The sequence below is a fragment of the Sporothrix brasiliensis genome, assembly GCF_000820605.1.
Source record: "Sporothrix brasiliensis 5110 chromosome Unknown Cont15, whole genome shotgun sequence".
NCBI lineage: Eukaryota > Fungi > Ascomycota > Sordariomycetes > Ophiostomatales > Ophiostomataceae > Sporothrix > Sporothrix brasiliensis.
In genome coordinates, this window is record NW_024467134.1 from 1,556,151 (window position 1) to 1,580,157 (window position 24,007).

Consider the following 24,007-nt stretch of genomic DNA (forward strand, 5'->3'; position numbering starts at 1 on the left):
GACCCAAGGGTGATAACGCAAAAGCGTGTGGGCAAACTCCGCGCGCAGAATCGCAAGCCCCAAAAGATGAAGCGATGAAGCTGCTCTGAGTAGGCAATGGTGGTTCTGGTTCCGTATGTCGTGGAGAGTATGGAGTAATACTCCGCTTCATCTCGTTGTTCTCGGCCGTGTAATTATGAATCATAATGCGTCACGGGGGAAAGAGCCGTGGTCCTCGTCTCTTCAAAGAACGAGAAGGTGCCAGCGACCGCATATTTGCACTTGCCTGCCTTCAGCACTATCTTCACCATTGGGCCTTTTTTGCCATATCATTGTAAATCCGCTGGCCGGTCGACTCACACAGCCGACTTGCATTTTTTTCTTCGGATTGGCATCGGTGCATCCGCCCCGCGTGCTGCCCCCATTTCGTGTCAAATAGTCAAGCCGATGTTCTGCCAGCAGGCTCCGCAAAAGGGCCAATAGCTCGCGCATGGAGGCCTGTTGCCGTCGCGTGGATCGTCTGGGACGAAGAGGGGCGCCAATGGTTGACCACGGAAGTGACGAGCTGGCGGCAACAAGGTGCGACTGAGGTGGTGGAGCCCACCCCCGACGTCTTTCTCGACTTGCTGTTGCGCCGTTTCGCCGTTGACCGCGTTGCCCGCGGCTGGTCCTTTGTTCCTTCCTTTTCTACTGTGCAGATGGCGCCGAGTGGAGTTAGCGGTCGTGTCAAGTGGTCGTACGACATAGTGCATCGCACTTTCCCCCCCACCCCAGGTCAGAAGGGCTGCTTCGTAGCTGACCGCCGTGAATTAAGAAGCGGAGAGAGGAGGATGGCGCTTCACGGGCTGCCTTGATGCACGTTCGTAGCTTCCTTGCCAAGATGGAGATATCGAATAAACAACACTGGCCAGAACGTTTGTAAGCTGCGCCTTCCCTTTTAGCTGCCGTCCATTCACCCGTAGTGGCCCGTTCTTGATTTTTTTTGTTGCATTTGGTCGCGGCCGGCCCTTGCCAACACGAGATGGACTTGACTCGGTCGTAGTTGCCCCCTCCCGCATTGCCGGCCTATGGCCCTGTTGTTTTCGACTCCAGATAATAAATAACAAAACTCCTTTTTCCTTCTCCAAGTCTAAACTTTATTCGGCCCGCGAATCTCCAAGAAGGAGTCATTGTCCTTTTCCTTACCCCCTTCTTCACTACGCGGTGCATGTTTTCAAACTGTCGCCGGGATCGTATTGTCCTTTTAACCTGTCCTCTTGTCGCTACTCTCTTTTCTTTTCCTGACAAGAGGCAGAGAGAGCTTTGTGTGGTTTTGCCCTTTTGCTTCCTGTTTACCTCCTCATCGTTCTCCGTTGATTCTCATTCTTTACTTTTATTCTAAGAAACACCTTCCTAGCAACTTCACCGCCAGCTGCGCCTTTGCACGCAGCATCGCCAAGTTCTGGTCGATCCAAAACTATCACAAAACGTTCCTCCTTGCCGAACTCCATTGTCACTGCTATACGACTCTCGGTTTTCTCTCTTCCCGCGTTTCAATGGCGGAAAAAGACCTGGAGTTGGGGACCACCCCGGCCGCAGCAATGGCACCCGCCGTGGCCAACGAGACGTCAGCACCGCGGGCCGCTGCCCAGTCCGATCCCCGCTACCAGCACGGCAAAGACGAGGTCGAGGTCGCCCCCCGGCCGTCCGTGTCGTCTGTCTCGACGGCCGCCACCGTGGACCTCGACAACCTGCGCGAAGAGGCCCGCCGCAACAACCCCAACGGGACCACACGCCCGGACCCGGGCGTCTCTGTCGAGAATGCCGTCAACGAGTTTGAACATCTACAGCACGAGCTGTCAGGCCTCTCACGCGCAAGCCGCATCCGAAGCCGCACTGAGAGCCGCGCCAGTCACAACCGTATCCCGCTCGACACAGAAAAAGCCGTCGCAGGCAAGTCCGCGGATGATGCCCACGGCGACGACGACAACGGCGATGAGAGCAGCGAGGACCGTTTCGACCTCGAGAGCTACCTGCGTGGCAGCTTGGCGGCAGAGCGCGCGGCGGGCATCCGGCCGAAGCATATTGGTGTGTATTGGGACCAGTTTTCGGTCCGCGGTATGGGCGGCACCTCCAATTACGTGCGCACGTTTCCCGACGCCATTGTGGGCTTCTTCGATGTTATCAGCCCCCTGCTGCGCTGGATGGGCCGCGGGCCCCGGGGCAAGCAGAGAACCATCCTCGAAAACTTCCGCGGTGTCTGCAAGCCTGGCGAGATGGTGCTCGTGCTCGGCAAGCCTGGCTCCGGATGCACGACCTTTCTCAAGACCATTGCAAACCAGCGCTACGGCTACACGGGCTTCGACGGCGAGGTCACCTACGGCCCCTTCTCCGCCAAGGAGTTTGAGGACTACCGCGGCGAGTGCGTCTACAACCAGGAGGACGACGTCCACCACGCCACGCTGACCGTCGAGCAGACGCTCGCCTTCGCGCTCGACACCAAAGTGGCCGGCAAGCTGCCGGAGGGCATGACCAAGGCCAAGTTCAAGGCCCAGGTCGTCGACACCATGCTCAAGATGTTCAACATTGAGCACACCCGGAACACAGTCGTTGGTGGCCCCTTTGTTCGTGGTATCTCGGGTGGTGAGAAGAAGCGTGTCAGCATTGCTGAAATGCTCTGCACCAACGCCTGCGTCGTCTCTTTCGACAACAGCACTCGCGGTCTCGACGCGTCCACCGCACTCGACTTTGTCAAGTGTCTGCGCGCCTACTGCACTCTCTACCAGACCACCACGTTTGTGTCTCTCTACCAAGCGTCGGAGAACATCTTCTCCCAGTTTGACAAGGTCCTTGTCATCGACGGCGGTCGCCAGGCCTACTTCGGCCCTGCCCAGGAGGCCCGTGGCTACTTTGAGAGTCTCGGCTTCGAGTCCCGTCCGCGCCAGACTACGCCCGACTACCTGACCGGCTGCACCGACGAGTACGAACGCATCTACGCACCAGGCTTCTCCGAGGAGAATGCCCCGCATGACCCACCATCGCTCGCCGCGGCCTTTGACCGGTCGACGTTTGCCGCCCGCCTCGGCGACGAGATGGCTGCCTACAAGGCCACCCTGCCTGAGGAGGAGGAGAAGTACCACGACTTCCGCCTTGCCGTGAAGGAGAGCAAGCAGTGGGGTGCCGGTGGCACCGTCTATGCCATCCCCTTCTACCGCCAGATCTGGGCCCTGATCAAGCGCCAGTTTGTCCTGAAGTGGCAGGACAAGGTCGCTCTTGCTCTCGCCTGGTTCCGTAGCATCATCATCGCCATCGTCCTCGCTACCCTCTACCTGCGCCTCCCAGTCACCACCGAAAGCGCCTTTGGCAAGGGCGGTCTCATGTTCATTTCGCTGCTGTTCAACGCTTTTGAAGCCTTCGCCGAGTTGTCCACGATTATGCTGGGACGCGGTGTTCTCAACAAACATCGAGCCTACGCCTTCCATCGACCATCGGCACTCTGGCTTGCCCAGATCATTGTCGACCAGGCCTTTGCCGTCACGCGCATCTTCGTCTTCTGTATCATTGTCTACTTTGCGAGCGACCTCTATCGGAGCCCTGGCGCCTTCTTCACGTTCTTCCTCATGATTCTCTCCGGCAACATTGCCATGACGCTGTTCGTCCGCATTGTGGGCTGCATCAGTCCTGATTTCGACTACGCAAACAAGATGGCTGTCGTCATAGTGACTCTCTTCATCATTACGTCCGGCTACCTGATCCAGTACCAGTCGGAGAAGGTGTGGTTGCGATGGATCTACTACATCAACATATTGGGTCTCGTGTTCAGCGCCATGATGGAAAACGAGTTCAGTCGCATCACCATGGTATGCAGTCCCGAGACACTGATTCCCTCCGGTCCAGGCTACGACGACATCAACCACCAAGTCTGCACGCTTCCCGGTTCCGTCTACGGCACCAATATGGTGTCGGGTACCGCCTACATTGAGCAAGGCTTCTCGTACTCGCCCAACGATCTGTGGCGCAACTGGGGCATCGTCTTCGCCATCATTGTCTTCTTTCTCTTCCTCAACGTCATCTTGGGCGAGATCGTCCGGTTTGGTATGGGCGGCAACGCCGCTCTTGTGTACAGCCGCCCGAGCAAGGAGCGGACGCAGCTCAACAAGCAGCTCCTCGAGAAGCGAGACGAGCGCCGCCGCACCAAGAAAGAAGTGACTAGCTCCGAGCTCAGCATCAACTCCAAGAGCATTCTCACGTGGGAGGCTCTGAACTACGATGTGCCCGTCGCAGGTGGCACGCGCCGCCTCCTCGACAATGTCTACGGTTACGTGAAGCCCGGCTCGCTGACGGCGCTCATGGGTGCCTCGGGCGCCGGCAAGACGACTCTACTCGATGTCCTTGCCGCCCGCAAGAACATTGGCGTCATCTCCCCCTCGCGCAGTGTGCTCGTAGACGGCCAGAAGCCCGGCAAGCAATTCCAGCGCAGTACCTCGTACGCCGAGCAGATGGACGTCCACGACCCGTCCCAGACCGTCCGCGAGGCCTTCCGCTTCTCGGCGGACCTTCGCCAGCCCTACGAGACTCCGCGTGCGGAGAAGTACGCTTACGTCGAGGAAATTATTGGCCTTCTGGAGCTGGAAGAGCTGGCCGACTGTATCATCGGCCTTCCCGAGGCTGGCCTGACCGTCGAGCAGCGTAAGCGCGTCACCATCGGTGTCGAGCTGGCGGCCAAGCCCGAAATGCTTCTGTTCCTAGATGAGCCCACCTCCGGTCTCGACTCCCAGTCCGCCTACAACATTATCCGCTTCCTCCGCAAGCTGGCCGCTGCCGGCCAGGCCATTCTGTGCACGATCCATCAGCCCAACGCCGCCCTCTTTGACCAGTTTGACCGTCTCCTGCTCCTCCGCTCTGGTGGCCGCTGCATCTACTTTGGCGACATTGGCAAGGACGCCGACATTCTCCGCGCCTATTTCAAGCGCAACGGCGCCGTCGCCAAGGACACGGACAACGTTGCCGAGTTCATGCTGGAGGCCATCGGTGCTGGCAGTTCACCCCGTATTGGCAACCGCGACTGGGCCGAACTGTGGGCCGAGAGCCCCGAGTTCGTCCAGGTCAAGTCATCCATTGAGGCGATCAAGGCCGAGCGCATCGAGGCCGTGAGACGCGAGGAGCTGGAGGCCAGCGGTGTTGTTGGCGGCGACGGCGACCTGACGCTTGAGCAGGTGAAGTCGGCTGCGACCGGCACTGGCATCAGGGCGGTGGCGCCGCAGAAGGAGTACGCCTCGCCGTTCATCCACCAGGTGAGGATTGTCGTGCACCGCACCAGCGTCGCGCTCTTCCGCGAGGCCAACTACCAGTTCTCCCGCCTGTTCAACCACGTCGTCATTGCTCTGCTCACCGGCCTCACGTACCTGAACCTGGACGACTCGCGTTCGTCTCTGCAGTACAAGGTCTTCGTTATGTTCCAGGTCACGGTCCTGCCGGCGCTGATCATCTCGCCCGTCGAGGTCATGTACCACATCAAGCGCAGCATCTTCTTCCGCGAGTCGTCGTCCAAGATGTACAGCGGCCCCGTCTTCGCTCTGGGCATGCTGGTGGCCGAGCTGCCGTACGCCATTTTGTGCGCTGTGGCCTTCTTCCTGCCTCTGTACTACATGCCCGGCCTTCAGACGGAGACGTCGCGTGCCGGTCTGCAGTTCTTCTTCGTCCTGATCACGGAGCTCTTCAGCATTACGCTGGGCCAGGCCCTCTCCGCGCTGACCCCGTCGACGTTCATCTCGAGCCAGTTCGACCCGTTTATTATGATTACGTTTGCGCTGTTCTGCGGTGTCACGATCTCGTCGGCCAACATGCCCGCGTTCTGGCGCTCGTGGCTGTACCAGCTGGACCCATTCACGCGCCTGATTGGCGGCATGGTGGTCACGGCGCTGCACGACCTGCCGGTGGTGTGCAAGGAGGCCGAGCTCAACGTGTTCCAGCCGCCGTCCAACATGACATGCGAAGACTACATGGAGCCCTTCTTCAGCCGTGGCGGCTCGGGCTACATTGCCAACCCGACGTCCATGTCCGACTGCGGTTACTGTGCGTACAAGGTGGGCGACCAGTTCTATGAGCCGCTCAACCTGTCGTTTGACAACCGCTGGCGCGATCTGGGCATCTACCTTTCGTTCATTGCCAGCAACGTGATTATCATCTTCCTTGCTGTAAGTAGATCATGGGCCCCTCCACCACGCCTCCTCCCCCCAAAAGCAGCTACTAACCTTGTCTCAGTCCCGCTTCTTGAACTTCAACAGGCGTTAACCGCCCCAACTACTTCTACATCGTCTTTCACCCTTGAGGCCACGACTTCCGATTCGATTTTCTTTTAATATCCTGATGATATTTTCTTTTTCTTTTTCTTTCGTTTACAGCCAGGCTAAATTTGTTTTCTGTTCACAACTCATATAATAGAATGAGAGTAAAGAGTGGAAGCTTCAAAAAGGGGTTAGACAAGGCCTTGATTTTCAAGAAGTACAGCGGCATACCAATAGATTGTGTGATTTACAGGCAGCGAGAGGAGGACATGGGGAGAGGGATAGTCCATATACTAACAAAACGTACTAGAGGAATATAAAAAAAGGAAAATACATTCTGAGAAATAAAAAAACCTTTATACCAAATTGCATCATTTTGCAGCTTGGCAATCAATGTACGTTCAATGCCTTTCATTCGTACAATGGTTTCATTATCTACTCCCGTGCTACCTTTGCAAAATTCTTCTCAAACGTCCCGGGCCCGCACGTAACACGGCAATCCACCCTCCATAGGCAGCGTCAAGCTCGTCTTGGTGACGCGCTCCACACTCGGGTCCACCAGCGCAAAGTCAAAGTAGTAGGCGACGGCGGCCATGGTCTGCACGGCCACGGACTCGGCCATCTTCTTGCCCAGGCACGTGCGCGGACCGCCGTGAAAGACGGGGAACTCGGACGCACTGCGCGCGACGAGGCGCTGCGGGCCGCCAGCATCTGTGCCGGACGGCTGCAGCCACCGCTCGGGGCGAAACTCGTCGGCGTCGGCGCCCCAGGTGCGGTGGGCGCGGTTCATGGCCCAGGAGCACCAGATGACGAGGGCCCCGCGGTGGAGCTCGGTGCCGTCGGGGAGGACGAGACATGCGGTCTCGACCTGCTTGATCTCAAAGGGGATGGGGGGGAAGAGGCGCAGGCCCTCGTAGAAGACGGCCATGGTGTAGGGCATGGCGGCGGGTGTGAGGCGGGCAAAGTCTCGGCTACTGTCGTCGACGCCGTTGTCGACACCGTTGTCGCTGTGGTTGGTGTTGCGGCTGTCGCTGCCGTCGTAGTCTGCAAAGAGCACGCCCCCGGCCTCATGGCGAATCTTGTCGACAACGTCGGGGTGCTTCATGAGCATATAAAACGTCCAGGTCAGGCCCTGGGCGACCGTATCACGTCCTATGTGTTAACGTTAGCAGAGGTGCTCCAAAAAAGAGTGTGAGAGACGGACAACAACGTACCTGCGGACAGATAGTTGAGCGCGGCATCGGCGACAATCTCTTGGTCTGAAATGGCATCGAGCAGCGACTGGATAAGACTGCCCGACACCTCGTTGATTTTGCTGTCGGCGAGACTGCTGCCGGCGTCTGTGGATGTGAGGAGGGGCTGTGACGAGGACGCCGTTTTGCCCCCATGCTGGGCCGCGCGGTCGGCCACGGCCGTGGATACGATGCGCCGGCCAAAGGCCTTCACGACGGCCAGCGCTCTGCGGAGGTCGGCCGCGCCGGCAACGGCCTCGGTGATGAACCACAGCGGATTCTGGAAGCGCTCGGTCGTCGCTCCCGACGCGTAGTCAAAGGCCATGGTGAACTCGTCGTCGGCATGCATCTCCATGTTGTAGGCCATGCGGCCCATGATGCACGAGGTGAGCTCGTGGAAGACGGCCTGCAGGTCAACTGGCTGCTCGTCCGTCTTTGCCTGCAGCCGCAGACGGCGCAGCGTGTCGGCCAGATACTGCGGCAGGGCAATGTCGGTGAGGACGCGGATGTTGGCCGTGTTCAAGAAACTCAGGCCGGCTTTGCGCTGGGTGCGCCAGACGTCGCCGTCGGCATTGACGATGCCGTGGCCAAACAGGTCCCAGAGCATGCCCCGGACGAAGCTGCCCTTGCCGATGAGGCTGCCCTCGTTCTTGAAGATGAACTCGAGGTTGCGCGGATCGTTGATGACTACGCCCGGGGGCAGCGTGGGCACGGCGACCTGGAAGGTCTCGTAGCCAAACTGGCGCTGGCACTTGACGAACCATGCGAACAGCTTCTGGCGCGCCTGCAGGAAGAGGATGCCATTGCCCAGCAGTGGCAGTGTGTTTGGTGGTTTCCTGGGACGTGTTTAGAACTGTGCAACGCACGAGGACGAAGCAGGCCCCGGGAACTGCCGGTGACCTTTCGGGGGCCTGCCAGGGATGCCAGAGACGCCAGAGACGCTAGAGACCTACCGGAGGGGGACACCGTGGCGGCGGATGACGGGGGTGCGAAAGGCCGAGGCCAGGAGCACCGCCAGCAGGATGCCGGCCACGGTGTAGATGAGCTCGCGGCTGCCGATTTGCGCCATGGTGCGAGGGACGTAGTGGGACGCAGACCTGAACTGGCCAGCTGCGGAGCCAGAGACGGCCGGAAGTAAAAAGCAGCGACACACGGTACAAAGTCGTGATACGATGCGTCGGGTGACAAGGCGTGAGACGAGGCGATGGCTGGCGGGCTTTTAGTGGGGCTACCGTTTCAATGCCGTCAGTGCGGACAGCCCGTGAGAATCATGTGCGACGGGCGCAGGCCTCCAGCAATCGATCACTACGGTCTGGCGGTGGGATCGTTCTATGTCGTGTCCTTCGTGGGCCTTGGGTTTGTCTGATGGCTCAATTGACTCGAATGACTCGAATAGGGGCGGTTCAATTGGGTTCGGTAGAGGGAAGGTGAAGCCGCAGAGGCGATGCAACGAGGAGGCAGGAGCGAGGGGCTTTGTGCTGCGTCCCTGGCTGACGTGCATCCGCCGGGAAGGGAAGGCGGCTGTATGTTTCTTTCGACGGGACGCAGGCTCGGCGGGTAACTGCGGCCCAGGATTGCTCTTTCCTCGATTAAACGAGTGCCGATGTTTGTGATGTCGCGTTTGACGGCAAGAGTGAGGTATGCTCTTTCCTTTCGCAGCAGAATCCACCTCGTACTCGTTGCGCGCATCTTGAAACCTCGACTTCAAAACTCACTTCCTGTGGTCACGCGCTTGGCCGCGCCTTCGACGTCGCGTCTTGAGAGACTCCGTCCCTGTCCCCGGATGCATCAATTACGCCGATGGTCGTCGCGGGGCCAGTGGCGCGGCTTTCGCCTTCGGGCACACTGGTCCCCATTCGGTCTGCCGTTTTGTACCGTCCGTTCGCGCCTGCCAAAAACGAGCTATTCGACCGCACTACTGGAGGGGCGAAGAAGGCTGGGCAGCATCTTGAAATGTGGTCTCGTGATGCACTGTCTCCCTTGCGTTGAAGGAAATATACTGAGAAAACCCCTTGATACCATAGGTGCAGGACAACCTCGTCTTCTGTTTTACATGGTTTACAATTGTTTACCCAAATAGGTTGTTTATTGTTTTAATTTTTTTATGGGATATTCCATTGGACTTTTTATTATTTGGGACTCGATTTATTCAGCTTTTCAGATAATTGTGACGTCCAAAATTCACTGATCCTCCCCAAAAAACATTTCTGTTCATGAAAGCTGACCCGACAGATGGCGAGGCTCGCAGGGAGCGCTGCACTGCCATTTTCGCTGGGGCTCTCCATCCTCATCCTACAACATAGCCGGTAAGGAACACACTCTCTACAGATATCAGAAAAGGATGACAATGACTGAGGCCCCAGAATCGAGCAGACCCTGATCGTCATGGTAGTACCCCTTCTTCAGTACTCCGTTCTGACAGCTCAAAGGCTCACTTCACTTGGACAAAAGGCTCCGAGACACCAAGGGTCGTGGCCGATGGTTCCTGTCACCAACGGTTTCATCTCGCTGTCCAAACTGGCCATCGTAGCCAGCTCCGCGAACTGTCCCCGGCGATAACAGATCAACGGTGTGTTGCGTCGAGTCTCTGTAGGCAGACGTGGCAGGCACACTGAAGCAAGGGGGTATGACAGGCGATGCTCATGCACGCCATCAGGAGGTGCGATTTGGTCGTTGCCTGCCGGTCAAGACGGCGATCGTTCCGGTGATGATGCAGTGCTGGTCGGAACGCCGTACTGGTTTTCGAGACCGTGTTCATTTGTCCCTGTCCGGCCGCGTTCGTTCGTCCCTTATTCCATTTCCTCTAGTCTGCTCTTCCTCTTCCAGTCCCATTGACCACGCCAGAGAAGACGAGGCCACTCGCTACGATGGTCGTCGTCGGCTGTGTCTCCATACACCTCCTCTTCACCATGTTCAAGTAAGGGGTGGAAGAGAGCGACAAGAGACGAGAAACAGGATTGACAGAACGGCAGACCGACAACGACAACGACGAAAGAGCGACAAGAACGCCACTGGCGGACTTCTCCGCCTGATTCATTGGTGTTGGTGATGCTCCTTGTCAAACCGAACCCCACAAGACTAGGACGGCCCGCGATGCGGCAAGGGAAAGAGGGGGAAGAGGAAAAATGGAAGCTAGAGAAGCAATAGGAAAAGCTCGACCATCGCGGACACGCAGCGATGTCGATCATGTTGGCTTCATGCACCTTTGTTGCTTTGTTTGCCCGTTTTTGCTGGCTCGCCCGACCTCCTTTTCTGTCTTTGCGCTGAGGACCAGGCAAAAAATCAAAAAGAAGGCGGCACTGAGACATGCATGTTCGCTGGGCCGACTGTGACGCTCCACGCCCGTTTCTTAGCGGAAGACACTGTTGTCAAACGGGGATCTCTGTCTCAATGTCTCAGACATTTTAGTTTCGCTGTGCATCTTGCGCTTTTTGGCAGTACCTGAAGGCACTTTAAATCCTGCAAAGCATTGCCATTCGTTTTGGCTCCTTGCTTGGCTGGTGGCCTGCTTCGATCTGTCCGACCACTCGGCCCTCTTTCTGACCAACCTCTCCCTGTGGTATCCATGCCTGGCACCGGCTGGCAACGGCTGGCAATGCGATGGAAAGAAAAAATTTTTTTCGGCGGACGGGCATAAGCAGAAGGTAACACACAGGAGACACAAACTCGCGAGGCAATCCACACCGTGCACAAGCTTATCAAATAGGAAACGAGGGAGGCGCGCGGGCGGTGACACCTTGGCGATCCAGATCTGAACCAAGCTGAAAAACAAACAACAACGAACCAGTCCGTGACCGAAGACAGAATCAGAGGCGGCAAGGGAGAGCGAATCGCGGGCATAAACACGACAGACACAACGGGTCACAAAAACAAAGCATCGGAGACAAGATGCAAGGGAGCAAAGACAAGAAGACAAAGATTGGGAACCAACATCGAAGCGAGATGTAGGCAGATCCATTCTCTCCTTTTGCTGGTTGTCGGTTTTCCAGGCGACGCCGTCTGCTCGTTGAACCCCCCATCCATGTCTCGGACGGGTTCGTCCAGAAATCGTACCTCAAGCCTCGTCTGGTAAAGCCATGTTTGTGGCCGCGACAGAATAAAAAACCTCGTCCCAACACCCAACAGACACTTCCCGTAATGAAAGGAGGCTGCGCGTGGGAAGCGGCAAGGTCCCAACGACCAAGAATCACGAACCGGTGGGCAGCATCCCATGCGAACGAAAATAACGCACGCTGTGCGATGACAAAAGGGCGAGAAACTCCTTGGTCCTCCTCCCCTCCCGTACTGTCTTCGTTTTCCTACTTCTGTGCTTGGTTGCCAGAACAAGGCAAACTGTGGTACTGGGAGGCTGTGCGTGCGTGGATGCTTTGTTTTTTGGCCTCGCCCTTTGGTTTTTTTTTTTTTTTTTTTTTTTTTTTTTTTTTTTTTCCCCGTGTCGTTCCGCGAATTTCTTTCCATCACATAGTCCCGTCTTCTTCAGGTCTGAACCTTGTCCAACCCTGCAGGACCCTGTTGTATGTATTTCGTACTTTCACCTGCATCTGTACATGAAATTTGACCCCTCGTCTCGCTCCATTTTCTTGCACGAGACAGCGCCCTATCTCGTCACAAAAGAAAATAAAATGGGACAAGAAACAACACTGGCGACGGGTGGCCTTGTTCACCGCGTCCCACTTTTCAAAAGAAAAGAGTAAGAAATGACAAACCGCCGACGTAATTCGTTGTAGGATGTGGATAGGCGAGTTGCGAAAAGCCCGTGCGGAGCAGGGGGACACAGGATAAGACTCTGATCGTTGCACACAGAGCGAATACAACGTCGCGAAAAGTACGCGACCTTGTGGCATAGCCGAGCTTCTGTCCTCCGGTGGCGGTTTCGTGAAAGAAACAAAAAATGAAAATAAAGTACTCGCATGGTGAGAAACAGCGAGAAACCAATTGCTGAATACGAAGTAGTTGAATGACACTCGTTCGGTGAGCAATTTTGCTGCGTACCTTGGCGCAGGCTGCTCACCTTGAGCGTGTTTGGAGCCAGTGTTTCGTGTACTGTGATTCGCCCGGAAATCGGCAAAATCCAGGTACAGAGTGGTGTTGCAATCGCGTCGGCTCATCTCGCGTCCTCATAATTCGTAAGTTTGCAAAAGACGCTAAAGAGCTTGAGCTTCTCTTTTTGGCTTGTGTGCCTCAAAGACGGGAGATGTGAGCTTGTGTTTTTTTTTTGTGTGCAGTTTCATTTTTCTTACCAAGCCGAGTTCCTTTTTCCTTTTTTTTTTTTTTTTTTTTTTTTTTTTTTTTTTTTTTTTTCTTTCTTCTTTTTCCCCCCCTTCAAAGACACGCGACAGGAACGACGACCCTTCACTTCCTTCTGCTCTGTGCTCGTGGCGATGTTGTTCGTAAGTCTAATTTTGTACGCGCTCCCGGTGCCTCTGCGTCGTACTCGTGTGCTTTGTATATCGCAGTCCAACGGACCTGGTTGGCATTTCACCTCGGATAACCATTCGGGCGTATGGACCTGGTCGTGTCTTGGATTCCATGAAAACTGTGGCGGCAAATCCTTGCTTGAGAACCACAAAACGACTCGTGGAGAGAAATGCACAGATGCTTGCGTCGGACGCGGACTTCGTCCGCTGGCTTTGCTGCACAGGTGCTCAACCTGGATTCACGCCATGTTCATAATGTGCGCAGCCACGCGACATGGAAGACCACAATGTCCTCCAAACGTTCCACGTCGCAACGAACTCCTGCAAACACGCGCAGGTGGTCCCGTAGACGTGCATGGTGTGCGAATCTGGATGCACCGACATCGTGACAGGGTGGGTCCTCTTTTCTTGCTTCCTTCATCTTCTCTGCTCATCATTTTCTCGTACTGACTGTCGGGCCATATTGTTTGTATTTGTCTTCTCATATACTTTTTGTGTCGCAGCGAGAGGAAACAGAGTTTATCCATCTGGCTGGGAGGTTCCACCTTCCGGCATTTGGGGACCTGCAGTAACACGGTATGACCTGGCCATATGTTAAACTTGTTTACGACGTATGTGCGGCGTCCATACCCGGCTGGGTATGACAATGATTGATCCGTTGGCTGCATTGCCCCAGTAGGTGTCCACTGTGGTTGTGAGCGTTGAGAATGGTATGCATGCCCCCATCGTCCTTGTTCCCTTGCTGCATTGCTGCAGGCATAACGAACACACTGCATCCAACAGCGTGGACTAACACGATGGGAGCTGCGAGGACATCAATGGAGCCGTCGATCGAAGCAGAATGATGTAAGTAGTGCAAGACTGCCAAGTCAAGAAAACTCGGTAGTCATAAGCAGCGCCACGAGTGCGAACAAACGTGGTTGTGCAAAATTGGCTTCTTTCTTTATCTCTGTTTAGTTTGGAGAGCCACCCCTTGAAGTAAACAACATAACGCTGCTGCAGAATCCAACGTATTCCAGCGGAATATTTCTTCTTCCAGGGAATATCTTACTATGCTCCTCGAAATCCCCCCTGAGAATGGATTTGTTTGTCTGTTCCCTCTTTCTTTAACGGCCGCTGCTTCTATTTCGAAAAAGTGACTGGAAAAGGGAGACGAGAGCGCAATTTCGGGTACCCGAAATAGGTGAGTCGATGTTGCATGCAGATACGCCTTGATAGTTAAAAATGGAGAATGGCAAGGTGCTGGACGGGGAGAAGGGAAAGATCGACAGCAGGATTTAGCGTGTCCAGTGCTGCACACGCTGTTCTCAGCACAAAGGAGTGGGCCACATGCATGGTATCTGACCAGCATGAAGTCGGGCTTGTGATTGTGGCCTTTCGAGGCACTTTGACAGCTTACTCCGTAGAAGAGTGCCAAAACGGCAAAATGTGATAGGGCAGGGATCCTGGCAGAAGTTCTTGACTGGCCCATGCCCAGAATGATAGGGGGATGGCCGTTTTGAAACAGCGACCTCGCTACAAGGGCCCAGGTCCCGAGCCATATTTTGCAGGGGTTGGGCGGATTCGACGGATGGCCACAGCAGGCTCTGTCCACTGACGATCATCCACCCCAGATGCTCGGGAATAAAAATGCAAGGAAAGGCCTGAGTGCGAAATACCTGGGCGAGAACGTGGTTGGGTTGATGAGACTGTACATGTACTTTCACCGACGCGGAACCCAAGACGCGGGATTCCACAATAAGTACGTCTGACGACGGACATGCGTCGTACTCATGTGAAAAAGAGAGGAAGGAGTCTTGAACGCAAGAGGCGTGGTCGCTGCCGGTGGTATCAGTAAATGGGACGAGCCACAATGGTAGGGTGGTATTTTCTCCAGGTTGACCGACGCTTTTCTCATCACACTCGTATTTCTTTTTCTTGTGTCTCGTTTGACTCCAGATGCAGGGTTTCTGTTTACACAGCCAGTGTTCCTTTTTTGCTTTCTTTTCTTCATGTGGTCTTGCCCCACATTAGTCGACAAGATGCTTTGCTGACACTTGAGATGGAATAAAGCGAGAGAGACAAGAGTAAAGAAACTTGCCTGTCTGCATGAGCGCTGTATCGATGTCGTACGCTGTACGGAGGTACGGAGTATTAAGACCTGGCAGGAGAACACGCAGCGAACGCTCGGCCCCCTCGCCTAGCCTTTCTGGACAACTTTCGTAATTATCCACAAAGAACGGCACTGTGCCACTCTGCTGGTTTTTATTTCGTTCATGTCTTGTTTGGACATGCGTTCCTGAACATAACACTGGGAATCTAGCTCTTTCCTGTTCGACGTTGCTTCCCAGCTTGCCCGGCCGGGAGCTTTTTTTAAATGATCGACGGCAATGAAATTGCACCTCTTGCACTTTCTGTCGTCTTCCTTGACCTTTCTCGCTCTTTCCTCTGCCATTCTCCATATTGTCGTCCACTTGGTCTTGGTCGGTCCTTCCCGTTTTGTGGTTCTTGTTGGCCAGCTTTTTGGCCGCGTTTGTTGGTCGTTCCTGCCTTCCAATGTTTCAGCACAAATCACACTCCGACGCTTGTTCCCAATTCGGCTTAGCGGGCACCATTTGCTCCCCTTTTATTTTATTGTCGTACTTTTTACGGAAAATGTCGAATTATTCCATCCTAATCACGATTAGTGCATAAGTGCCTGCTGTAACAAAGAAATAAAGGGACAAAAAAATCGAGAAAAAGGCACAACCCGCGCCAGAAAAAAAGAACAACAACCCTGAAGACACGCTATCAACCGCCGTCGAACAAGCCACGGCGGGTTGGCCCTGCCCGAGGCCGCCCCTTTGCGGGCGACCGAAACTAAATGCACTAAACGATGAGCCGGCCACACTAGCGAGCTGGAAACAGTGACGACTGATCTAATTTGGAGCCCGGGATGATGTGAGTTGGGTGGTGCAAGACCCAACGCAGTGGCTGCTTGGAGCACCTTCCCCCATGTTGAATCCTTCCACTAAAGAAATACAAATTTCAAAATAATAATAATAATAATAATAATAAAAATAAAAATAAGAAGGAACGCCAAACGCAAGCTTACCAGCTCTGCTGCTCGTGGGGTGACTTTGACTTGCCAAACAACCCCCCTGATTGCCATATACGGCAGGGCAAGAGGACGCTTGCGCAGGCATCGACTGCACCTGCCGGCATGGGATAGCGACTCCGCACTCATATGGAGTATTACACCGGGGAAGTTGCATTGCAAAGCAAGGGAGCGCAGTTTCGTATCGTTGGACTTAATACGAATGGTACAAACATACATATTAGTGCAAGGCAAGAGCGACGCAACGGATCAAAGGCAAAAGGAAGTCCAAGATCGAACAGCGCGACGAAAAAGGAAACGCAAATGGCTCACAGTGGCAGGGAAGGAACGAACGACCTCGCTTGGGAGGAAACTGTGCCAATCACTAACTCGATATGGCCATTTCAGCGGGTGGCTCTCCACTGTGATCAGCACTGCGCCAGTCCAGTCCTTTTCTGTCAGAGATTCCGAGTCGCAGTGACAGTCTGGCTCTCGCATCACAGCTCTCACAGCAAAAGTATCCAAGCTGTCGGTCGTCACTAACGGAGCGGGTCAGCTGCTGCGAAGCAGCATCTTAGCTTTGCAGTGTGCATGGCGCTTTGTGTGCGTCTTTTGTGGGCGTATGGACAAGTGCCCGCTGGCCCAAGAGCTGCGAGACCGTGGCAGGCGCAAGGGCCGGGCTTTTGCCCTCTCTCTTGCACAAGCGTCGCGCCTTCCTGGGACAGGAACAAGCCGCCGGTAACATGGTGCAGTACAATTGTAGCTGGTCGTACTTGCCCTGGACAAGAAAACATCGCTTGCCTGCTCTGAATAAATCCAGGCAAGAACCCGGCAAGCTACGCACAGAGTGGGAAGACAATGGACAACTATGCTGCAAAAAGAAAGCACAAAATTCAACGGCCGTGGTTCCGCACAGACCGTGGCTCGTCGCTCCTTCCGCCGTCCCTTTTCACTGTGGTGTATTGGTCCGTCACTACGAATTACTGTGATATCTCCTCATGCGTTTTTGTCAGACTGCACCTTCCTGATCGCGACTCCCTGCTCTGCTGCCAGTGTCTTTTTGTGGCTTGCTCCTTCCCTGCAATTGTGACATCTCCTTCCATCTCGACCTTTTGTGGTTGGCCAAACCTTGGCCAGCCTCGCCTCTTTCATCCTCATCTCACCACTTCTGGTCACTCCTTTTTGTTTACTGTGTATTGCTGCTTCTGTGTCGCGTCCCACAGCCCCCAACAGCCAGTCGATATCGTCTTGCAGCGGCACCCCTGGCCGCCTCCTCCCCCTTCCATTTCCTCTTTCTGGCCCGCATGCCCCCCCCCCCCGTCAATCTTCTCGGCGACAGCTACCACTTCCGCGTCCACACACGCCCCCACACCCCCTTTCTGAGACCCCCCGGAAAGCCGTTTTTGCTCACCACCCATTCCCTCCAACGGCCTGCACGATACGACGACCTCATCCAGACCAGATGCAGCACCAAATTGTCTGACAAAAAAGCGACAGGGAAGAGGCACGAACCCACACGCCGACGCCACTACATCACATCGTTCCCCGAGGTCAAGTCCCTCCCAGCTGGTCCGTGATGGTTCGGTGGAGCATATCAAAGCCAGTCAGGGGCCGCCTTTTCTCAGTTGCCATTTTGCATATTTTCTTGGGTCACTTGTTTTCTCTCCTCACTCTCCTCACTCTCCTCTCTTTCCTCAGGCCCAGCTCGCTTTTCCCCCAATCGCACCCCTGCCGGAAAAAGCCTGGGCCACTTCACCAGAGACACTCTTCGGGTTAGTGTTGTGTTCCGGGAGCTTAATCTTGAGCGACAAGAGGTCGCAGAGCGAGCAGCCGATAGATTGCGGTTTTCTCTCGCTTCCTCGAGTTTCTTAGTCCACCTGTCTGTTCACGTTCCTACCTGACCCATTTTGTTTTGTACGCATTTTCTTGTCTTCTCCCCTTTTCTTCTCTTTTCACGCATCGTCGTTTTGCTTCCCCTTCGACTTTGTCTCCCACGGCGTTGCCTTTCTCTCCCCTCGCCCCCATTCTTTGGTTCGAACAGCCGAGCGAGCACTCGTCCTGTCGTTTTTACTTTGTCGTCACTTCGTCTTCCTGCCAGCATTGCGCTTTTGTTTTCCGATACTCCAGAGCAAGACTCGGCGAACGTCTTCTAGTCCCCGAACACAACAACAAAAGCCTTCTAAACGAAAGTGGCCGCCGCTAACGACCTCACGCCGACAAACGGACGCCTTCCGCTACACTGGACGAACCAACACGACGACTTCACGTCTCACGGTTGTGATCGCTCTTCTTGCTCTCTGCCGCACGCCTTGTTTTGATCTCTCGCCCCATTGACCGTGTTGCATCATTTGTTCAGCATTCGTTGCTTCCGGGGACACCTGGACGAACTCAATACTCACCGTTGCTCACATAATAAACATCGTGTATTCGACCACTGTAGCTCCTGCTCCACGACAAAGGTACGTAATATAATTATACTCGCCAGACGACTCTTTATCCCAAGCACTATATCTTCGAACGAACCATACCAGCCGCGTGTGCCGTTTCATACAACATTCTAGAGCTGCTCTCCGAGTTCATTGGCGGCTAACTCTGGCCCCTTCTTAGAGCAGACCGACGGAAGAAACCATTCATTTGTCTTTCTTCTTAAATCTCTTTTTATACATCCTGCGAGCTATTTGAACGGTCTCGCAACTGTCAATTTCATCCCATCGCGACATCTCGACAATTCGCCTTGCTGAATGTTGACTTGACCAACGTGCCTAGTGCAGTTGTGTCTTTTTTGTTTCTTTTTTCCCGCAAGAAACTGCTTGCGAAAGGTGAGTTGGTGTTTAATTGGAGCGGCTTGGATTATCGATTACGATTACAAGCCACCTCCCCTATTTCACACTTGCATGTATTATGATTCCCCTTGCTATATTACACCCGAATGCAGCAAGCATCACTACGCAAAGCAAGAAGGGGGACCCCTGCTAACGGGACCATCTTTGAATTGGGTCGCTGAAGTTTACGATTCCCCCTCGATCTGTGCAGGATTTCGTTTCTTTTTTCTGTCTGCGTTTTTGTCCCTACTGCCAATTCAGTTTCAATTGTGCGTGCACAATCAACGCGTCTTTTCGAGCACGATCTCTTACTTGAAGTGGCTCGTGGTGTCACTAACAAGATCCGCTTAAACCTACAGGTGATTGTAACTCTTCGTGACAGAATTGTTGCAAATTCGGATCCCAAGAATCAACTGTCCGAGGCGAGGCTCTTCTCGTCGGAGCTCAAAGATCATACCGAAAACTTGCGACATTATTTTTCTTTGGGAAAGCTTTTTTGCCTCTTCCACAACTCGGCTCGATTTCAGGTTCTCTCGATATGAACAGGCCCGTGCTTGCCTCATAGGGGACTATTGGACATCATTGCCTGTCGACGGCACATTCACAATTTCAAAAAGAAATGCCTAGCATGGGTGTGTGGGAGACCGAAGACGAGATGGACGGGCCGTACGTCGCCGCGGCCGCGGCCCTACCGACACCGACAGATACGCCATACCGGACACCATCACGGACCTCGAGACGGTCACGACGCTCGGTAACGCCGCCACGAAAGGGCATCTCGCCGCCCCCGATACCGAACACAGACAAAACGGATAAAACCGACCGAAGCTCAAAACGGTCATCCAAAGATCTAGCTACGGATGAGTCCATCAGCATTTTTGATCCTCGCCGTTTCACGCCGACCCTCCACGCCAACTTGGTGTCTGAAATTCTCAACCTCCGCCGTGACCAAGAAGAGAAAATGAAGATCATTGAGAGCCTTGAGACAACACTGCACGCAACAAAGCAGGAACACGAGTCTCTAGAAGCGACGGCTCTAGGGACGGCAAAGGAAAACCGCTCGCTGAAGCGCCAGCTGGCTCTTCTGGAGGGCGGTACTTCGTCTGCCCTCGGCGAACTGGCCCGGGAACGGGAAGAGGCTGTTGAGACCGCTGGCGAGACCAAGAAGCGACTTGACCAGACCCAAAAGCGGCTTCGCCACCACGAGGAGGATTTACAACGAACCCATGATCAATGGGCGAAGGACAAAGAGGCGTGGGAGGAAGAGAAGCGCAAATATGAGCGCAAGCTCCATGTTGCCGATACTCGCCTGAAGACGGTCCTCGAAGAAGTGGCTGCGTACCATGCCGCCCAGGTCAATGGAATGAATGGCCACGCTGTGGACGGCGAAGAACTGGAGGATGCTACCACTGCTGGGAAGGACAACGATGCCGCCAGTGTTCGGACGATGAGCATGACAAATAGCATTCGCTTTTCCGTGGTTCCCAGTAAGCCCAATGGCAACTCCCTTGCCGACGAGCTCAACTTTGACGGCGATGAGACCGACGAGACCGACCACGGCGGCCGCGAGAGCGCCTTGTCCTACCGTCTGCATGGCCGCAGCCACAGTCGCGATAGCACTGTTTCTCGGTCGCACAGACGCCAGCAAAGCAATGAGAGCCTTCGCCGTCCTGGCAGTGTAGCCCGGGGCCGCTTCCTGAACCAGTCGGTCCTGGAGCGCCTGGAGGGTGTCACAATTGAAGAGGGCGATGAGGAGCAATCTCCGTCACCGCCTGCGCCAGTGGCTCCAAAGGTGGAATACACAGACTCGGCCTGCCAGTACTCGCCACCACCGTCGCCCAAGACGGCACCGCAGGCTGCTCAGCCAGAGCCCGTGCCGGTTGTGGAGCTGCACCAGCCGCAGACAGCACCGCCGCCCATTCCCGCACGTGCCGATCGTTCTTCGCATCAAGAGTCGATTGACAGCACCGGTGAAATTGAGGCAAACCAGCGACGCAAGCGGGTGCACATTGCTCGCCCACTGACGATCGACCCTGTCGTGATGGGAAGCAACCTCATGGTGTCTGTGGGCTCACAGACAATGGCGGATGAGCCCCTGAGCCCCCCGAAGACGCCCAAATCGCCTTCATTTGAGAAGGAGATCAAGCGTGCATCTCTCGTTGCTCCGAAGCCAGTTGCACCTCCTATGGTGTCGAGTGAGACCCAAACAGATCCTCTTACGCCTCCTGCCTCGCCCGTGGCCGAGTCACAAGGTGGCCTTGTTCCCCTTTCGCAGATGCTGATTCCAAGCATCAGCATCCACCCGCCAACAAGCCGGCCCACGACTCCCCGTGAGCCGCGTCTACCTCCCCTCGTCAAGGACTTCGGCTGCCAGGTTGAAATCATTTCACGCCCTGTGCCATCGAAGTCTATCTCTGTACAGACTGATGAGATTCGTGTTGACAAGCGCCTTGATCGCTTGCCGGCTCACCTACACCCATCTGCCATCACATCTCGACCGTCGTCTCCTGCGGCCATTATTTCAGACCCTGTTGCCGCTGCTGTTGATGACCTCAGCAAGCAGCACTTTGTGCCCGCTCCAAACGCCTTGCCACCCCGCAACCCTCGTAGACTCGTCTCGAGGTCGGGCACCCCGAGTGAGCCACCATCCTCGCCTCCGGCTCCTGCTCCCACTGCTTTTGGCTCCGAGGAAACGCACGATGCCTACCCTGGCAACAATGACGACGGTCCGTTGTCAAACCAGAAAGCGCCAATGCGTCGTCCTCATCGCATTAGCAGTCTGTTTGCTGGATTTGACGGTGGCAGCTCGGATGAGGTTGACGAGTTTGCTGATGCCGATATGAGTGATTCCGAGTATCGCACGGCGCTCTCTGCACCGAAGCCGAAGGCAGGCAGCTCGTCGCGTAGTACCAGCAAACGCAACTCGGGTGCACTTAGTGAAACGGCTTCTCCCGAGTACCTCTCACGCCGGAGCTCTGTGCGCAACTCTGTGCGCATGCTGGGCAACCTAGCCGGCATTGAGACATACAGCAAGTATACCATGGCCGACGTCACCAAGGACAGCCGCGAGATCACCACTGGACGGAGGACATCCGTGCGGTCGTCGCAGCTGTCCTTTGAAAAGGGCAATGGCTCTGTTCTCGGCCCTTCTGGCAACAGACCGGGCGTAATGCGCAAGGCGGCCATGATCCAGAATGGCATCGCCACGCACCAAGGCCGGTCACGCAGCCCCAGCCTCCCGGAACCTCGCGATCCGCCGTTCCCGATTCCTACTCGCGCAAGCTCCCGCAAGCCCCCCACCAGTGTCAGTGCGCCTAGTGATGGCCAGAGAAGCCCGACGCGGGGCGATGCTTGGCACCGTCGCGGCGGTAGCCGGACTCACTACCGGGCCAACAGCATCCGCAAGGTGCGGTCCGCGGCCGCCATTCCTGTCAAGCCACGGAACCGACGTGGTGGTAGCCGGTCGCCGCCGTTGCAGCAAGGACCCTTCTCGGCGGACGATGAACCCGAGAGCCCTGGACTGCCCCCGCTGCCGACCAATGACATCACGGCGCCGAGATTCGGATCCTCGACGGGCTCGCGCTACAAGCCGCAACACCAGCACCAGGCGTCCATTAACACAGCTATTACGGATCAGACCAACGTTGGCTCCGTCAATAGCTCGAACCAGGCGACTGGCGTTGTGGATGCCATTGCGCAGACCATGGTGGGCGAGTGGATGTACAAGTATGTCCGTCGCCGGAAGTCATTCGGTGCCGCCGAGACTGCTGGCCGTGACGACAGCAGCAACGACCGCCACAAGCGCTGGGTTTGGCTGGCACCATACGAGCGTGCCATTCTGTGGAGCAGCAAACAGCCTTCCAGCAACAGTACGCTGATGGGCAAGTCGGGCCGCAAGCTGACTATCCAGTCCGTGCTGGATGTCAAGGACGACAACCTGCCTCCCAAGGGCTGCAGCCAGCTCTTCAACCGCTCGATTCTCATTCTCACGCCGCAGAGAGCGCTCAAATTCACGGCAACAACACCCGAACGCCACTACCTATGGCTCACATCGCTCTCTTTCCTTGCCCACTCACAACAGGCTATTCCCGAAAACATTACAGCGCCGCCTCCCCTACCCAAGGCGTTGCCAGACTTTGAGCTTTCGTCGCGAACCAGCAAGCTCCGCAAAGGCGGAATTCGCGACTCCATCCGACTCACCAAGAACAAAACAGCCGTCTTGAGCACGGCGTCTGGATCCTCCGTGACTGTGCCGCCTCCACTGCCGCCGATGAGCATGACTTCCTCGCACACAGACTCCGCACCGCCGAGCATTCCAAGCTACCGGCCGGCCGAGTCGTATACGTCGGCGCCGTCTGTGACATATACATCGGCGCCGTCTGTGGCAGCCACGTCTTCCATCCACCAGCGGGACACCTCGCGCGATACGGCCGAGCCACCAGTGATTGCGCGGTTCCACGACCGGTCGAGCCAGGTGATGGTGCACGGCCGCAAGCGCAGCAACACGGGCGGACACGTGCCGCCTCCTTTGTCGTTCCGCGGCTTCTCTGGGCCGGCGGGTAGCAGCAGCAGCTACTACCATGCGTCGAGCAACAGCACGGCGGCCAACTCGGACATCTCGCAGTCGCAAGCGTCGTCGTGGGGCATTTCGGGCGGCGCTGGCTCGCAGCGCACGTCTGAAGCGTCGTCGCGGCCCAGCGGCGCGGTCATGAACAACTTCTTTGACGCGATTGGTACCGTCCGGATGGAAGCGTTTATTAGCCCCCTCGCTCTGTCCCAGTTCGACGAATTCCCCGACGAGCAAGAGGAAATGCGCTACCGGGCGCGCCGTCGGAGCAAGGAGATGAGACGGCGCGCGAGCCGCAGCCGTCACCGTGAGCAGCGTGACAGCTACAACTCGCGGACAACGCGTGGCACGGACGACTTTTACGCGGCCAGCCGCGCAGGCACGGAGGAGGACTACTTCCGTGACGACCCATTCAAGGGATTCTAGACCGATCCTACTGCCGTCTTTTTTTGCGATGCGTTTTACATGTTTCATATCTTGCCTCTCATTATATCCTTTCCACTTTCCTCTGCGTCTTGTCTTGGTCTTTTCTGTTTCGTTTATTTTGTTTCCTTTCTGCGATTCTTCAAATCGGGGGGGTTTTGCAGGCAATTCAAAGTGCCGCTGGCGGGATATTATACGGTTCACAAAAGGGACTAGAAGCGTTCAGACGCTACAATTGACAGACGT

General features: G+C 55.6%; 2 protein-coding genes across 2 annotated transcripts; both read left to right on the plus strand.

Annotated features, from left to right (window-relative positions):
• Positions 1–1,559: 1,559 nt before the first annotated feature.
• On the plus strand, positions 1,560–7,440 carry SPBR_05469 (uncharacterized protein; the record flags this gene model as incomplete). Its single annotated transcript, XM_040763733.1, has 2 exons — positions 1,560–6,155; positions 6,763–7,440. The coding sequence occupies 2 exons, from the start codon at positions 1,560–1,562 to the stop codon at positions 7,438–7,440; spliced, it is 5,274 nt and encodes a 1,757-aa protein (XP_040622223.1).
• Positions 7,441–19,390: 11,950 nt separating this feature from the next.
• SPBR_05496 (nuclear migration protein) lies at positions 19,391–23,764 on the plus strand (the record flags this gene model as incomplete). The annotated part of the gene is made up of 1 exon (XM_040763760.1): positions 19,391–23,764. The coding sequence occupies one exon, from the start codon at positions 19,391–19,393 to the stop codon at positions 23,762–23,764; it is 4,374 nt and encodes a 1,457-aa protein (XP_040622224.1).
• Between the last annotated feature and the right edge of the window lie 243 nt (positions 23,765–24,007).